General features: G+C 42.8%; 1 protein-coding gene across 1 annotated transcript; it reads right to left on the reverse strand.

Annotated features, from left to right (window-relative positions):
• Positions 1-1,869: 1,869 nt before the first annotated feature.
• On the reverse strand, positions 1,870-16,661 carry LOC117347681 (keratin, type I cytoskeletal 47 kDa-like). The gene is made up of 8 exons (XM_033918912.1): positions 16,084-16,661; positions 13,362-13,444; positions 13,104-13,260; positions 7,363-7,524; positions 7,143-7,268; positions 6,583-6,800; positions 3,283-3,353; positions 1,870-2,208 (listed from the first exon to the last, which is right to left on the reverse strand). Exons 1-8 carry the CDS (start codon positions 16,633-16,635, stop codon positions 2,111-2,113), a joined length of 1,467 nt encoding a protein of 488 aa, XP_033774803.1. The 5' UTR covers positions 16,636-16,661; the 3' UTR covers positions 1,870-2,110.
• Between the last annotated feature and the right edge of the window lie 924 nt (positions 16,662-17,585).

Below are 17,585 nucleotides of genomic sequence, written 5' to 3' on the forward strand. Positions count from 1 at the left end.
TCGTGCGCTGACAGTGCCGGGCAGACAATCGCGTGCAGGACGTCAGCACACTCGATTAAAACACTATTTTAAGCGCTCCGAGGGTGGGTGTGTTGGGGGGACACCTCCCACACACTTTACTTAGAACTGTTGACATTTCCGTTGTGGGGGTGTTGGGGGAACCCCCATTATAGAGGAAACAGCCTTTTCCCCTCTTTTTTAGGGAAAATTACAGTTTCCTCTGTAATGGGGGGGTCCACCCCCACCCCCCCCCAAAGGGAGTGCCAACAGTTCTAAGTAAATTGGGGGTTCCCCCCAAACTCCCTGTCAGAGCACTTAAAAATAGTGTTTAAAATCCAGCGCGCTGATGTCCTGTGCGCGATTACCTGCCCCGCATTGTCTGAGCGCAATTGTCTCACGCGGTTTTGACTCAGCACCATGGCCAGGTGTCCTCTTGTTTTTTCAGAGAGGAAATCTGGCAACCCTAGGTATAGTTATGTCTTTAAACCAATTGTTAATGACAATTTGCAACCCATTCTGAGCTTCTGGGAGAACGGGATAGAAATCAAACTAAATAAATCAAATAAAAGATAAATCTTTGAGTGTTTAATCCCTGTCATAGCCCATGGAGAATTCTGATGAGACAAGATGTTGGACTTGTCCTTATAGCAAACTGTGAAGTTATTTCTGGAGAAGTCTGTGAATATTCAGGTCAAGGTGGAAGTATAGAGTATTTAGATCTACCCTGTTAATAACCTTTGCCCTGGAGCTGGACAGAAATTTGGTATTATGTCTCAGATATATGTACAAATAATTTCTGGGTTCTAATACTTGTATTTTTTTCCCTGATCTATCTTTGGTGACTCCCCAAGGTGCTATAAGGACCTTTTTGGGATTGGGTCTTGGTGATGGGGCCATCTTGCGTGTTGAAATTTCCTGTAATACTGTATATCATATAAAATTTAATGGTGGTGATTTGTTATTTTTGATGCTAAGCAATTCAAACTTTTGGTGCCTTGGGATGGAGGTCCAATGGTGATGGTAGTTCCCTTTGGTTAGCACTAGAGAATCCCATCCCCGCAAGTTCTTTTCCTGTCCCTGCCCCATTCCTGCAAGCTCCATCTTCATCTGCACAAGCCTCAAACACTTTAAAATCATAAGCGTTCGAGGCGAAGTTTATAGGAAAGGGGCAGGGACAGGGACAGCGACAAAACTCGCCTTCATCTGCCTTGTAGTTAGGGTTTGTCTTTTTTTTTCCTTTTTCTGTATGTTTCTTTTCTGTTTGATTCCAGCAATATTGTGGACTAATGCATGATGCTGAGTTCCTTTTTTTCTAATTCTTTTTCAAGCACATGCTTGAATGTTATATTAAAATTCTAAATAATAATAAAAAAAACCATTTAAGACTTTCCTATGAGCACATTTGTCCTTGCTGTTATAGGAATAATACATATTTGGTATAATTTTTTTTAAAATACTGCTTGTTTCATAGTTATTTTTTGAGGGCTTTTGATAAAAAAATTTTTTTTTGATAATTTATATTAAGAGATTGGCTTGCTTTTACTCTTAATTTTCTTTGAATACTCTGTGGCATTTTTGGAAATTTGTAACCAGGTCACACCTACCCTCCCCCCCTCTTTTAGAAACTCTATGAGTGTTGGAGCAGTTACTGCCACTGCCGCCACTAAAACTCACACTATGCGTTCGTATAAGAGGGGGCTAGTCTTTGTGTCTTGTTTTCAAATAAGTTGGAAGTAGCTAAAATTGACCACATAGATCATTTTTGTGAATAAGTAGCAACCTTAGGCACCCTTTTACAAAGCCAAGGTACAGGTTTCTATCGCGGGCCAGCAAGGTAAATGCCCATGAGTAAAGAAAACAGAATGCATATAACTTGCAAAAGGAAGGAATTTTATTCAGTCACGTCAACAAATAGAGCCAACTTGTAATTTACAAACCAAATATGCTCTCATGAACTATGAAAGCAAGTATCAAAGTTAAACTTTTGTTTCAGGGGAAAAAAAACAGATGTTTTAAATGAACCCTCGATGCTTAAAATCAGTGTCACCGAGAGAGATATATCTGTCTTGCCATTTGAGGAAAATTCCACCCTCAGCAACTGGGCGATTGTTTATATTTTCTCCTCAGTTTCTTTGATTTGGGATGAGACCATTTTGCCATCAACGAAGTCCTCTACCAATGTCTTAATTATCCTCTTTTTGGTGGAGTCTGAAAAAAGAAAACGGGGGAAAAAATAGTTAGCTGTTTAAAATTCCAGATCATGACACAGGAGAATAAGAGACAATCTAACAAAGAAATCAAATGGCATTTCTAGAAAGGAATTTAGGTACCTACTTTTCTTGATAAAATACTGGCCTAGCTGGCTATATATACATATTTTGGGGGTGGAAAAAGTGCGTCTTATGGAGCGAAAAATACAGTAATTGCTCATTTTTAAAAATTGTTCTTTAAATTGCTCTTATGTATATTTTGGGCTTAGCAAATCCTACTAATAATGACCATTAGGTTCAATGATCTGTCAGTTTGGGGTGTATTTCTTCCTGCTTTCTCTTGTTAATATTGTCATCATTCAGATCTCATATTTACCAGAATCTGCTTAAACAGATATTTCTAGCAGCACATAGTCTCATTTATTTACTTAAATTCATCCATTTCCCTAACAAGCTTGTTTCCTGCTGTACTGAAGATCTCATTTTGACCTTTTTATCAAACATTTTCCTTTTGAGCATCCATGCTTCTTAAATAAAATACTTTTTTTTTTTTTTTTTTGCAGTCTTCTTCCTTTGAAGTTATTTCAAAATCATGCAGCTAAATTTCCCGGTTGATTCCTGCTTTCATATTCAATGTTGGTGTTGGCTTGAGTCGAGTCTCTCGTTTGAAAGGAAGCTCTGGAATGAGTGGGCATGGGATGAGGTTGAGAGGTGTTAGGCTCCAGAGTAATCTAAGGAAATACTGTCAGGGCTCAGCCCAGCCCAGATCTCTCTTCCCTGCTCCTGGACTCTCCTGCTCTCTGCTGCCGATCCCTGCAGTACAAGCCCGTAGTTTTAAAGCGGGTCTGCACTGTGGGGAACGGCGGCAGAGAGCATCCCTCCTGCAGTTTGTTTATGGGTGACATGACTTTTGATTTTGAAACAGGGAGGGAGGTGGGCCGTGCCCGGTCAGACATGATCAGGAGGGTAACATGGCAGGAGGGCGTTGGCAACCCTCCTGCCTTTCGTAGGGCATTGGCGTGTGGGGGGAGGGGGCATCACAAAGGGGGGCATCTACCCTGATGAAGTTTACCTCGTTTACTACTACTGTCTGAATCTCCCCCGGTGGTCCATGAAGATCCGGATCCTCCAGAATATGAATTCCTGTTAAAGTAAATGACACAGTTTAATCTTAGACTATTTTGCATTATTGTTTACAGAATAGTAATCATGAGGGCATTCACAAGGGTATCTGATGCCCTCCTCGGTGGATCAAGGCCCTACCCTGCTTGGGGGGGGGGGAGTTCGTGCATAGCCCTATCTCATACTCCAGCACTTCCATTTCCTATGCCTAACCCTTATAGTCCAGCATCTCTTTTTCCCTTCCCTACTTCCTCACTAAGAGGCCAGCATCCCCTCTGCAATTCCTCCCCTCAGCTGGTCAGCATTACTCTCCCAGGTGGCCAGCATCTCCCTTTCTCTTATGTACTCCTTCAAGATGCAGTGGCATAGTAAGGGGGGGGGGGGTATGGTGCAGTCCACTCTGGGTGCCATCTTGGTGAAAGCACAGACACCCATCCTCCTCTCCACCTCTCCCACTCCTTCCCCGCCCCGCCCCCCATCACACTGCTTCTCTTCCCCCTTATTGGCATTAACAGCCCCCAACCTGCTGTTGTACCAGCATTGGTTCTTCCTCTGATGTCACTTCCTGAACTCGCGTCTAGGAAGTGACATCAGAAGAAGAGACGACACTGGCATGACAGCAGCTTTGGGGTTGCTACTCACACCAGGCACATTACAGAGGTAGAGGGGAAGGAAAACGGCATGTGCATGGTAGGAAGGGGCTGGGAAGGAGTGTGTGGAGGTTGGCGATGAGGGTGGGGGAGGGGCCCCACCGCCCCAGGTGCCTCTCACTCTCGCTTTGCCACTGCTAAGAAGCCAGCATCTTCTCTTCTTGCAAGCAAACAGACATATGCAAAGCTTTGCAAGCTCACACTAGAGTGTTGTATGTTCACTCTCCATGCCAAATGAGCGCTAATAGCTGCAGGGACCTAGTATTCACTTCTATACCATGATCATCTCATATGCCGAGTTAAATAGCTGCAACAGTTATAATGATTGAGCTTTCAGTTCTCTTACAAGAAATCATGGCAAATGGGACTTGACTGACAATGGAGAGGGACAAAATGGAATCTTCTACATTCCAGGAGAGGCAGTCAAGGGAGAATGGAGAGTTCTAGGAGAGCAGATGTAGAACCATCTTCAGAAAGCAGTGATCAAGGAAGTTAGCATAGCTGAGTTTAAAAAAGGTCTAGACAAGCTCTTGGAGGAAAAGTGCATAAACCATTATTAGATACATTTAGGAAAGCCACTGCTTTTCTCTGAGTATGAGCTATGAGGAATGGCCATTGTTGGAAACAAGGTGGATCCTCAATGCATGTGACGCATTCACATTGTATCCACACATACTTGGAGGTCCTCCAGATGCGGCCCTGACTCAGGGAAGAAGAGACGAGATTTGTGTGGGGCCGATGCTGAGGGTAGAATGGGGCAGACTTGGAGGCGGAATAGAGCAGGGCCTCGTGTCCTTTTTATTTTTTATTATCAAATCTGGTAACCCTACGCACATGACGTAGTAATCTGTAAGTTATGTGCATAAGTGGGAGCCCCTCCCATCTTCTGCCCAGGTCCCGCCCATGTGTATGCCCATCTGCAAACTATGTGCTACTGAAGTGAGGAGTGCTGTCAAAGACTAGCACTTAGACACAATATCAGCCTGTACATGTGTATGCCCACACACACATACATGTATGCTAGCATTCTAAACATTTATGTGAGTAATATAGGCCTATACATGTGTATGTGCATGCTAGCGTTTTAAGCATTTACATGCATAATTAGCACATAACTGTTAGCACCTACTTTGTAGGGTTAACCGGGAATAGCAGAGACACAAGACAAAATTGCAAATTCTCCCTTCTGTTTTGCCCACCTATTTGCCCCCCTATAATTTTCATCCTCCTAAGAGTTATTAATGGACAATCAAGAGATGCCATTGGGTTTTTTTTTAGGAGTTTTACCACTGTTGTGCCCGACAATAAAATATGATGATAATCACCTGATGCTTTGTAGAAGTTTCCTAAGTAACTTCCAATAGATTTCATGAAACATTTAAATTGGCACGCAAGGATGAGAGACCATTGTTTGCCAATAGTATATGTGCTACAAGAAGAGTTTTTCCAAATTTCTGGCACTTTTAACCTACTAAGAAACAAAGGAAAAACTGCAGATCAAAATGTACAAGATGCAGGCTGTTTATTGTACCAAATGTTAATGCAGTTACTAATGTCACCTTATTACAAACCAAGAGATCCAACACGGTCCCTGTTTCGGAGAACACACCTTCTTCAGGGGTCCGTGGTTGATAAGGTTTAAGATAAAATGCAATAAAAATGGATATAAAGCAAAAGCCTGTGTGAATTGGATCTCAAGCCAGCAGGCTTTTGCTTTATACCATTTTTATTGTGGTTTATCTTAAACCTTATCAACCATGGACCCCTGAAGAAGATGTGTTCTCCGAAACACGGACGATGTTGGGTCCATTAGTTTGTAATAAGGTGATATTAGTAACTGCATTAACATTTGGTACAATAAACAGCCTGCACATTTTGATCTGCAGTTTTTCCTTTGTTTCTTGCTCACTGTAGGATTTTTTTGTTGTGGTTTAACTTTTAACCTACTAAACACTAGGACTCGGGGGAGATATGATTCAGACGTTCAAATACTTGAAGGGTATTAACGTAGAACAAAATCTTTTCCAGAGAAAGGAAAATGGTAAAACCAGAGGACATAATTTGAGGTTGAGGGGTGGTAGATTCAAAGGCAATGTTAGGAAATTCTACTTTACGGAGAGGGTGGTGGATGCCTGGAATGCGCTCCCGAGAGAGGTGGTGGAGAGTAAAACTGTGACTGAGTTCAAAGAAGCATGGGATGAACACAGAGGATCTAGAATCAGAAAATAATATTAAATATTGAACTAAGGCCAGTTACTGGGCAGACTTGCACGGTCTGTGTCTGTGTATGGCCATTTGGTGGAGGATGGGCAGAGGAGGGCTTCAATGGCTGGGAGGGTGTAGATGGGCTGGAGTAAGACTTAACAGAGATTTTGGCAGTTGGAACCCAAGCACAGTACCGGGTAAAGCTTTGGATTCTTGCCCAGAAATAGCTAAGAAGAAAAATTAAAAAAAAAAAATTTAAATTGAATCAGGTTGGGTAGACTGGATGGACTATTCGGGTCTTTATCTGCCATCATCTACTAAGTTACTATATTACTAGGACTCAATCATGTCCTGCACGTTGATAGTTTCTGATTTTCTGGTGTTATAATACTTACATTCCCTCTCCATCCAGCAGGCGACGGTACCTCTGAATCTCCGTTTCTAGCCGAATCTTGATGTCCAAGAGCGTTTCATATTCTGCATTCTGGCGTGACATGTCAGACCGTAATTCAGCCAACTGCTCTTCAACACTGCTAATCGTGACCTGTATTTGGGACAGCTGAAGGCAGTAGCGACCCTCTGTTTCTGCCAAGGTGCTCTCAAAGGACCTTTTCTGTTTTTCAATAAAAACAACAGCTTGCCAATTAACTTTTTATGTCAAGGCTTTTCTATTATGATTCGTTCTTAGGTCCTGATTCAAGTTGAAATACTACAGTAGACCTAAATGTTTTGTAGTTTTTGCAATTCTTGAATCATGTAACTTCCGATTTTCAGCTGAGAATTTGTTGATCTAGTTGCTTGACACAACATGCTTGATTTTAATTAGGTAGACACACTATTGTAAGCAGTTACTATGGATGTACCATGATTATGACAATTGATTATAATTATGCATATTGAATTAATATATTTGCAGGACTCTGAACTACAGACTATTGATGGTTTCATGTCATACCATGCTGTGCTGGGCCTGCAGATCTATCTCCAGTCCTTGAAGCGTACGCTTCAAATCTGAAATTTCAGTCTTGCTCGATTGCATCTGCTCTGTCCCAACAGAAATTTCTTTTCTTAGCTCCATGCTCTGAAAGAGAAAAGCATGAAAAATAGTCATTTGGACGAAATCGGTTCCAGCTTTCAGTTTTGCTTGCCGTAACTGGTTGGTAGAGGAGCTTCACCTTCTTATTGAAATGCTCTTCGGCTTCCCTGCGGTTCTTCTCTGCCAGAGTTTCATACTGATCTCTCATGTCGTTCAGATTTTTGGTCAGGTCAATGCCCGGTGCAGCATTCATTTCTACATTCACCTCCCCGACGGTCGTACCTGAGAGAGATTTCATCTCCTGGCAACAGATGAAACAGTTATGAGGCTGGATGCTACTTAATTCAGCTGAAACTCTGTTTATTTGAGAACGCTTTCAATTTTGTTTCACCTTCTGATAGTTGCACTTGTGCATCAATTATCCTGTTCTGTCTGTACTCTGGCGAGCTGCTCGGCGACTATATTTCTGTTTATACCGCCTAGAAGTCTGATTAGGCGGTATAAAATTTTTAAAAAAATAAACTTGAACTAAATAAAACTTGAAACTTGTTAGTCTTGATTAAAGGGGTTTTTATACTAAGGCACGCGCTAAACGCTAACGTGTCCATAGACTAAAATGGACACGTTAGCATTTAGCGTGTGTAATATTTAGCACGCACTAAAATGGTTAGCGCGCCATAGTAAAATAAGGTTTTTGTTGCTATTATTCCCTTTACTATTTTTAATTTGTAATTGTATATGTTTTATTTCAACCTGCCTAGAATGGTAGAATAGTACAGGATAGAAATGTGTTTAGGATAAATAAATGGATGTCTCCTTTACTAGGTTATGGTTGTCTAGTGCAGTGTTTTTCAACCTTTTTTGGGCAAAGGCACACTTGTTTCATGAAAAAAATCACGAGGCACACCACCATTAGAAAATGTTAAAAAATTTAACTCTCTGCCTATATTGACTATATATAAAGTAATTCTCTTGAATAGGAATCAAATAAACATAAAGAAAGTATTTTATAATTACTTTATTACAAAATAAAAATTATAAAAATTATAAAATACTTTATTCAGTGCGAAACCTGGGCCTGTTTGGCTGAACACAAAGCTGATATTCTGGCTGGAATGGAAGAAAGACACACACGTAGCTCTTCGTCAACAGCTCTCAGTCTCTCTCTGTATTTGGTTTTTATAGCATACAAAAATAGACAAATATACCCTCCATCCTTTTTATTAAACCACAATAGCAGTTTTTAGCGCAGGGAGCTGCGCTGAATGCCCAGCGCTGCTCTTGACGCTCATAGGCTCCCTGCGCTAAAAACCACTATTGCGGTTTAGTAAAAGGTGACCATATTGTAAAATATAGACAGCAGATATAAATTCAGAACTGTGCATAGTAAGTGAAGGGAAGTTTTCATCTCTGGGAATTTACCCAGTTAACTAAGTTATTTGGGCAAATTCCTTTGAAAACTGTGGTAATACTGCCTCCACTTTGCTAAATTTAAAATAAAATCATTTTTCCTACCTTGTCTGGTGATTTCTGGTTGCACTTTCTTCTTCTGACTGTGCATCCAATCTTTCTTCCCTTCTATCAGCCCGTATGCTTTCTCTCCTCCACACCTCATTCCCTCCCCCAACTTTTTCTTCCTCTCTCCCTGACCTTTCTTTCTTTTTTCTGTTTCTCTTCTTTCCTTCTGTTTCCCTGCCTGCCCCCTTTCTTTCTTTCTCCCTGCCGTTCCCCAAGCCACTGCCACTGCCATCGGGGAACAGGACCCACCAATGGATAACAGGCCCCAAAGCCGACGCCGACGCATGCTCTCCTTGACGTCAATTCTGCAATCGGAGAGGAAGTTCCGCCCAGCCAGGCAGCGATTGGTTGGCCCGAACTTCCTCTCCGACTGCAGAATTGACGTCGGGGAGAAGAAGACTTATCGGCTCGATAGATTAGATCGCCAAGACAAAGTGAGTCCTGGGTGATCGACTCACTTTGCCTTGGCGAGCTACTGGCGCCCCTGCCTCGGGCCCCCTGTCAGCTCCGGGCCCTGCGGCACACCAGGCAACATCTCGCGGCACACTAGTGTGCCGCGGAACAGCGGTTGAAAAACACTGGTCTAGTGTACTGTAAAAATGATGCAGATTTATAACCATAGTAGAGTGAGACTTTATAACAAGCAATGACTACAGAAGCTGACATTATTCTCTTAGAGCCCCTTTTATCATAAGAACATAAGAACATAAGCAGTGCCTCCGCCGGGTCAGACCATAGGTCCATCCTGCCCAGCAGTCCGCTCCCGCAGCGGCCCAAACAGGTCATGACCTGTCAGAATCACCAGAAGGAGCCCCTTGCCACCTTGGTTTCCCATTGAGTCCTATCTTCCCATCGAAGTCCTAACCCTCCGGTCTTGCACATGCACGACCTGGTTGGGTTTCTATACTTATTACCTGGTTAGCTTTCCATACTTGTGTTACATCCCAGCTCCTCCCTCAAGCTCTGCTACAGGTTTTTAACGTGAGCCGGTGTGGTAAATGCTCTGGGGCTCATATAATTCTTATGAGCGTCGAAGCACTTATCTCGCCAGCCTGAGTTAAATACCTCGAGTGTATCTTGATAAAAGGGGGGGGGAGGGGTAATGAAACTGAATTTAATAGTCCAATGTTGATAAATATTTGAATAAAAAAATCATTGACAAGGGCTCTTTGTCTTAAAATGCCTTCAATTGATTTACACTATTTAGGGAATGGCAGTTTTCAAAATCCCTTATACCCTGACGCCAAGTCCATGCATGGGCGCTGCACAAATATTCATAGGGAAAGTCCACACATACATTCTCTTTGAAAATCGCCCACAGCTTTAACTGGTCCAAGGGCTTTGAACCTGCTTTATATTTGCTGGCTAATGCTGATTAAGGAGCACAAGCATACATTTGAAAATATAATATATATGTGCTACTTGTTCATTCCACCCCAAACTTGCCCTAAGAAATGCCTCTGCTCAGCTTAAAAAATGGGATGGGTACTCTGGAATTCCACACTCTGGAACTCAGCACTGGGGTGGGTACTGGCCTCCCGTAATGGTGTGGGCACTCTGGAACTCAGCACTGGGGTGGGTACTGGCCTCCCGCAATGGTGTGGGCACTCTGGAACTCAGCACTGGGGTGGGTACTGGCCTCCCACAATGGTGTGGGCACTCTGGAACTCAGCACTGGGGTGGGTACTGGCCTCCCGCAATGGTGTGGGCACTCTGGAACTCAGCACTGGGGTGGGTACTGGCCTCCCGCAATGGTGTGGGCACTCTGGAACTCAGCACTGGGGTGGGTACTGGCCTCCCGCAATGGTGTGGGCACTCTGGAACTCAGCACTGGGGTGGGTACTGACCTCCCGCAATGGTGTGGGCACTCTGGAACTCAGCACTGGGGTGGGTACTGGCCTCCCGCAATGGTGTGGGCACTCTGGAACTCAGCACTGGGGTGGGTACTGGCCTCCCGCAATGGTGTGGGCACTCTGGAACTCAGCACTGGGGTGGGTACTGGCCTCCCGCAATGGTGTGGGCACTCTGGAACTCAGCACTGGGGTGGGTACTGGCCTCCCGCAATGGTGTGGGCACTCTGGAACTCAGCACTGGGGTGGGCACTGGAATCTTGCACCTACTTTAAGCTGAGTTAAGAGTGGAAAATTTTCACTGCTCCTATACTGGGGTAAATCTGTACTTACGGGAGTTAAATGGTTTTTGAAAACTATTCTCTTAAACAAGGAAAAAACAATGCTCTGCTAATTTGACAAATATGACCTGTAATGTGGAGAGAACAAGTTACATTCACCTAGCTCTACAAAAGGCATATATAGTTTTAGGACCATAAAATCTATTAATACATCAGACACGCTTACTAACGGGCAGGTAAAGCTAGCATCAAACTCCTAAACTGAAATATACACAACAGGGCAGTGTACATCATCAGCATTATTATATCAAATGTATTCATAGAATAATTTGTCACTTGTTGAATGTACTATTCAACAATTATATACACCCAGGGAGTGGCATCACAAAATCAGGTTTCTTTAATTGGTCTTGGGTGTGACTGATATTGCTGCCAGCATATACTTCAATTGTCTAAGTGCTGTTGTAATACAAAAGTATGTAGTCTCCCTGTCTCAAGGATTATGAGACGAAAGGCAATTAACACATGCTCCGCACCATTGTAAAATAAATAATCCCCACCAAGGCTAGTTTTCTACCAGTTCATCTTTATTGCAGTCATGTTATCTTTGATGAGCCTAAGGGAGTAGAGCTTGGACTCTTTTATTAAAAGTTTTGCCCCAGATGTGAATGGGAGGAACCATTCCAAAACCAGAAAACAATCAGGCCAATATTCAAGCAACATGGTCCGTGTAGTCAGTGCTACTATCTGTGATTAATGCTAGCTATACGCACAGAGGCTGATATTCAGAGCTTGTTAGCTGGCTGGGAACCACCCCCTCCTACATAAAATCCAAGCTTCCCATCTACAACCCCACTCGCACCCTCCGCTCAAAGTCAGAGATACGCCTATGCACCCCCCCCCCCCCCGGAAGATCCCTGCTCACAGAAACTGCCCACAAACGATCCTACAGCCACTTCATTCCACACCTCTGGAACCAACTCCCCCCCCAACTTAGACAACAGAACTCATTATTAACATTCCGTAAATCGGTAAAGACCCTCCTCTTCAATTAAAGATCTCCTCTGTCTTCTCCCCCCTTAGGCCCCACCCTCCACTCTCCTATCACCTTCCCAAAATTCCAGTATGACCCTCTCTTACTCTATCCACTAACAAATTGTACCTAAACGCTTATAACTTTCCTTAAACTAAACTACCGTATTTCCCCCTTCTCTCTTTCTGCATACTCTCCCTGTATTTAATTCTCTCCAAAAACTATAAATCCAATCCCTAAACCTGTTGTACTACTTATATGTCTAGTTACTCCCCACTGTGTATGTTCATTTGTAAACCGTTCTGAGCTATTGGGAGGACGGGATAAAAATCTAAATAAATAAATAGCATATAGTCAGTTATCCTACGATATTCAGCTGGCAATAGACTGCTATCTACTGCTAAATATCCGTCATGTGATATAGCCAATCATCACTAACATTCAACAGCTCGCTGGCTTAGTTCGGTGGCCAGATAGAGCCTCCTAAAAGGGTGGTCTATCTTTGGCTGTTACGACTTAGCCGGCTAACTGCTGAATATGTCTTGGTCAGCCAAAAATAAAGATCAGAAATTCAAATGCCAATCACTGGATATTGCACTGGTCATTGAATTTACAGGTTCGCAGCAGACCTTGGGAGATTTCCAGTGATCTCCCGCTGTCTGAATATTGAGGGGATAGTCAATAACATTTAGCCATTATCCTATAATATTTGTTATGGACAAGAAACGTACTATAAAAAAACAGGAGAAAAGATGGTTCATTTTAAAGATTATGTGGTGAATGAGCAAAAGTTGACTTTGGTGAATCTCTATGCTCCTAATGCCAACATTTAGTCATTATCCATACAGCTATGCAAATTACATTAGGATAGCCCTTTTGTGGACCTAACGTTTTCACATCGTTATCTGGATAGCAGCTGAATATCACTGATTATATGTACATATAGGAGGAACAGCCATGCTTCAACCTCACTCTACTTTGCCGCTATCTAGGTAGTGTGGGGAAGATTTTTCAGCAGCACTAGCCTGATTGTGTGGAGCCAGGTTCTAAGAATTTTCAGGAGCACTAGCCTGGTAGTGCCACTGGACATTCATAGATGGAGCCTAGAAAGGGCACTTCTTTGGAGAGCAGCTTTTAAATATCGGGCCACATGTGCAATAGTCAAACACAGAATGCAATTCTGAAGCCCGGCTTTCACCTGCTCATGGTTCTTCTTCAGGAACTCTCTTTCCTCAATCAGAGACTCTAACTGCATCTCCAGGTCAGCCTTGGCCAGGATCAGCTCATCCAGCACTCTGCGCAGACCATTGATATCAGCGTCAACAGTCTGGCGGAAGTACAGCTCATTCTCATACCTGAAAAAGAGACACCCGCGCTTAGTTCTCATAAAATCTCTCTTAAATCTGCTTCAGCAATTCAGTTGTTGTCATGAGACTTATCAGATAACAATACTCACTTTACTCTGAAGTCATCAGCTGCCAGCCTGGCATTGTCAATCTGCAGGAGCAGCCTGGAATTGTCTATGGTTCCTGCAATGATCTGGGAAACAGGGAGAGGTGGGTATCAATTTGCGTGTCTTTCAAATACACATAACTAGAGTTACCAAATGTCTGGGAAAACCTGGACATGTCCACTTTTTAGAGGACTGCCCAGGTGCCTGGACAGATTTGCAAAAACCTAGCAGTTTGTCTGGGTTTTGGAAGGCTCCAAGCTAGGGGGCGGATGCGATGACGCACGTGCATGCGTTCATACGTTCATCGCGCCACATCTGCGCATGCTTGGAGGCCCTCCAGACGTGGCCCGGACTCAGGGAAAAAGAGAAGAAGGGGCAGGGCAGGGCTGGGTGTAAAACAGGGTGGGGCCACATACCTTTTTTCATTAAGAAATCTGGTAACCCTAAACATAACAGGGATTTGGTTAGTTTCCACCCTGTTTTAACTCCTTGTTCTCAAATATCTCTAAACTTCTAGACTGTAGTACTGTTTATGAATACGATATTTAAATACTGTGACTGTGACAATAAGTTTGAACAATACTCTAAGGACCTCTACTTAAATACATACAAAAACGTTTTGAATGTATTTCTAGAAGCATCAAAGGGCTTCCTGGCTGGTTAAATCACTTGTTTGGGGCTAACTACTCATTTTCAGCGGCATTTATTCAATTAGTGCTGCTGCTAAAATATCTAGGTAGCGCCTAATACAAAACCAACTACTTTGGGGGTGGAGTCAGCACTTGGCCAGTTAAATGCTGATATTTAGCATTTAATTGGCCAAGATAACTACATAAATATAACTGAATAAAACTCATTCCATCTTTATGTGGTTTGCCTTAGCCAATTAAATGTTGAATATTTCACTAACTGCCTATGGTTTTGCTAGCTCCATAAACTTGGAAATTCAATGCTGGAGCCTGGCCATGGCCCAGCATTGAATTTTTGGGCATAATGCCAGCGGCGGTCAACATAATGCAGAATCCTCAGTTTTTACCCTATTCCTCACCAAAAGAATGCTGGGAACACTTGTTTCACAGCAAAGTCCACTGAGTCCACAGTAGAACAGAGACAACCAAGAACAAACCAAAACTGTGGAGACGATGATCTCGACAAGCAATTTATTGTGAAAAGTATTCACGGATAAAAGCGATGCGTGTACTTGGCAAATCCAATAATACACAGTAACAAATCTGTGGTATGGACTCGACACAGTCCTTGTTTCGGTAGAAAATAACCTTCTTCTGGGGTCCTTTATGTCAAAAACCACAAAGGATAGAAATGCTTAAAAGGATCCAAATTAATGTGCGATAGAAATTGGAGCGGAGCCAACACAGTCTGAGTCCAGCAAGTGTAGCGAGCTACACATTACATAATTATCAGATTAGTCTCTTTAAGGAAACATCCAGAGAACCAATCTTTTTCTTTAGCACACAAATAGCTGCTGTTGTAAAAAAATAAAATATGGAGGTCAATATTCAATTCAAAGACTTAACCAGCCAGGAACAGCTCCTGTCTGGTTAAATCACTTGTTCCAGGCTATCTGCTGATATCCAGTTAGGGCCAAATTCTCCAAACGGTGCCGTCTAACGAACCAATCGGGATGCACATTTTTTTTTTTTAATGCAGGCGCTATTCTTAGGCGCCTGTCTTGCACCTTTGGAGGCACATAGGGATAAGTATGGATGCCTAAGACCGGCATGGGCATGATTTGCACCGGAAGTGGCCTTACGTGCCTGTAGGAGTCCCTATGTGCCTCTTTAAGCGCGAGACTGGTGCCTTAAATGTAGGCCTTTAAAATGCTGGCCTACATGTTAAAAGAGAAGACATGATTCTGGACGTGGTGCCTGTCGGCATTTGACACGCCTCAGGCATCCATTTTGAAGACCTTAAACTCAAAGCTGGCTATTTTGTAGGTGGCCCAGGGGTGGAGTCTGCACTTATACAGTTAAATGCTGATATTCAGCAGTTAACCGCCTATGTTTAGTGGTCAAATTGGACCATATAAAAGTAATTCCTCTCTTTATATGGTGCCACTCAGGCAGTTAAGGGCTGAATATCCTTTATCTGTATAAGAGATAGCCAACCTATAAACCCAAATATTCAATGCTCTTGCCCAGACATGGCCCAGCATTGAATATCCAGGAATGGCGCCAGCAGCAGCTAAAAAACCTGCTTACTACCAGCTGAATCTTTACCCCTCCACCCATGTTATTAACTTATCTGACTTGCAATCTTTCTTGATTAAAATCCTGAGGATGCTTTTAATAGATGTGCTTGGAAAACATTTATCTCATAGAATTCAAGCTCTAGTGTTTAGTAAATAGTTCAAAACTCTAATTCCAGCTTTTCAAGTGGTATCTAGTTGTCTGAGAGGCAAAAGATTCTGAGTATACAGTATGTATTTTTTTTTTTTTTTCAGAATTGTATGATAAGATTTGGATCTGGAAAAAGTCCTAGTTGATGAGCTGTGTTAAATTAGACTGTGAACCATTTGTTAACTGATCAACATGGAGAAACCATTCTTTTGAACAACTATACTAATCTTGAAGCCAAACTTAAATACAGATCATTTCACAATATAATGAAAAGTAGAATAGTTATAACATTATGCACAGTTATTTTTTTAAATACATGGATTATTGCTGACCCTTGTGAATTCTCTTTCAGCATAAAGATTTCTTACCTGATTTTTCAGGTCCTCAATTACTGAGTAATATTTACTGTAGTCTCGGGCTCCTACACCAGAACCACTTGTAGGGCCGTTCTTCTCATACCACTTTTTGATATTAATCTCTAGCTCCGTGTTCGCCTCTTCCAGGGCACGCACTTTGTCCAGGTAGTCGGCCAGACGGTCATTGAGATTCTGCATGGTTTGCTTTTCATTACCAGAAAGAAGGCTGTCACCTCCATAGCCAGCACTGACAAATCCAGCACTATGACCACCACCAAAGCCAACGCCACTGCCAAAGCCAGCACCACCACCGACCCCACAAATGTCATAACCAGCACCTTCAAAACCACCTACACCAAAGCCAACACCTTGGCTGCCACCGTAAGCACTGCCAGCCAAGATACTACCAGCGCCAAAACCTCCACTCACAGCTCCTCCAGACATACTACCAAAGCTAGAACCGGAAGAAAATTTCATACCAGAGCTGCCCATACCCCCAGCAAAGCTTCCACCCCCACTTTTAGTGACAACTCTGTGTGAGGTTGTTTGCGTACGCAGTGCCATTATGTTCAAATAGAAGAGTTAACAGAAGTAGAGCCTAAGTAAGAAAGTACACGCTTCTGGAATCAGTGTCATCTTTATATAGGGAACTCAGGGGTGTTCCAGGGCTGGATTCCATCCACATTTACTCACTGCAAAATTATAATTCCCAACTTATTCCTGCTTGCCTATAGTTGCATATATTTTGTAGTGAATAGTAATCTATTGTACTCTGGCCATTTCGACTGAAATGAACATGCCCTCGGGATTCATGTATGATAGGGTGTGGAAGGGTGGAGTGCTGTTAAACCCTCATTACATCTTTTGAAGATTTCCTTCCTCCTCGTCCTCCTCCTTGTAGGTTAAGAATGATGAATGTAGTACATTCTGTTTCTGGCAGGGTGTCTGGGCAGATAATGACTCTCTAGCAGCCCAGGCATGAATAATTTGCCGCATGCTAAATGCACTCAGCACAGTCTAAAAGAGCATGCTGTACACTGTGAACTCGGGCTACTATTTGCTGGATTGGAGTTCAAATCAAACTCTTCTGCAGATTTCCACTGCTTCTGAAACATCTGCATTGATTCTGTTATGCTTTGTTGAGATGGTAAACGGAACTACTCTATCATACTTCTAAGGTTCCTGTTAGAGCAGGGGTGTCTAACATTTTCATGGGAGGGGGGCCACACTGTAAACCCTTTTTTTAACTCGCAGGGTCCATTTAGCAATTTCTGGAAATATATGACACCATCAAAATGTATAGGCCCGATATTCATAAAAATTTAAATGGACAGGGAAGGCTTAGACACATAGTCCGGGGCATGAGGGGGTGATCTGAGGGCAGAGCCCGGAGTTATGCAGGAACCACTGATATTCAGTGCCAGTTCCCGCATAACTAACCAGGCAAGAAGGACCACTTAAACAGCAGTCCCATCTTTGCCCAGCTAGCTATGCTGGTATGGCACTTACTATAT

This window comes from Geotrypetes seraphini, chromosome 13 (assembly GCF_902459505.1).
Source record: "Geotrypetes seraphini chromosome 13, aGeoSer1.1, whole genome shotgun sequence".
Classification (NCBI taxonomy): domain Eukaryota; kingdom Metazoa; phylum Chordata; class Amphibia; order Gymnophiona; family Dermophiidae; genus Geotrypetes; species Geotrypetes seraphini.

Coding starts and splice junctions, on each gene's coding strand:
- LOC117347681 (XM_033918912.1), bottom strand. CDS start 16,635: ATGGCACTGCGTACGCAAACAACCTCACACAGAGTTGTCACTAAAAGT. Junction 13,445..16,083: donor TTGAGGACCTGAAAAATCAG/GTAAGAAATCTT, acceptor CCTGTTTCCCAG/ATCATTGCAGGAACCATAGA. Junction 2,209..3,282: donor AGACAGTAGTAGTAAACGAG/GTAAACTTCATC, acceptor TTCTTTTTTCAG/ACTCCACCAAAAAGAGGATA.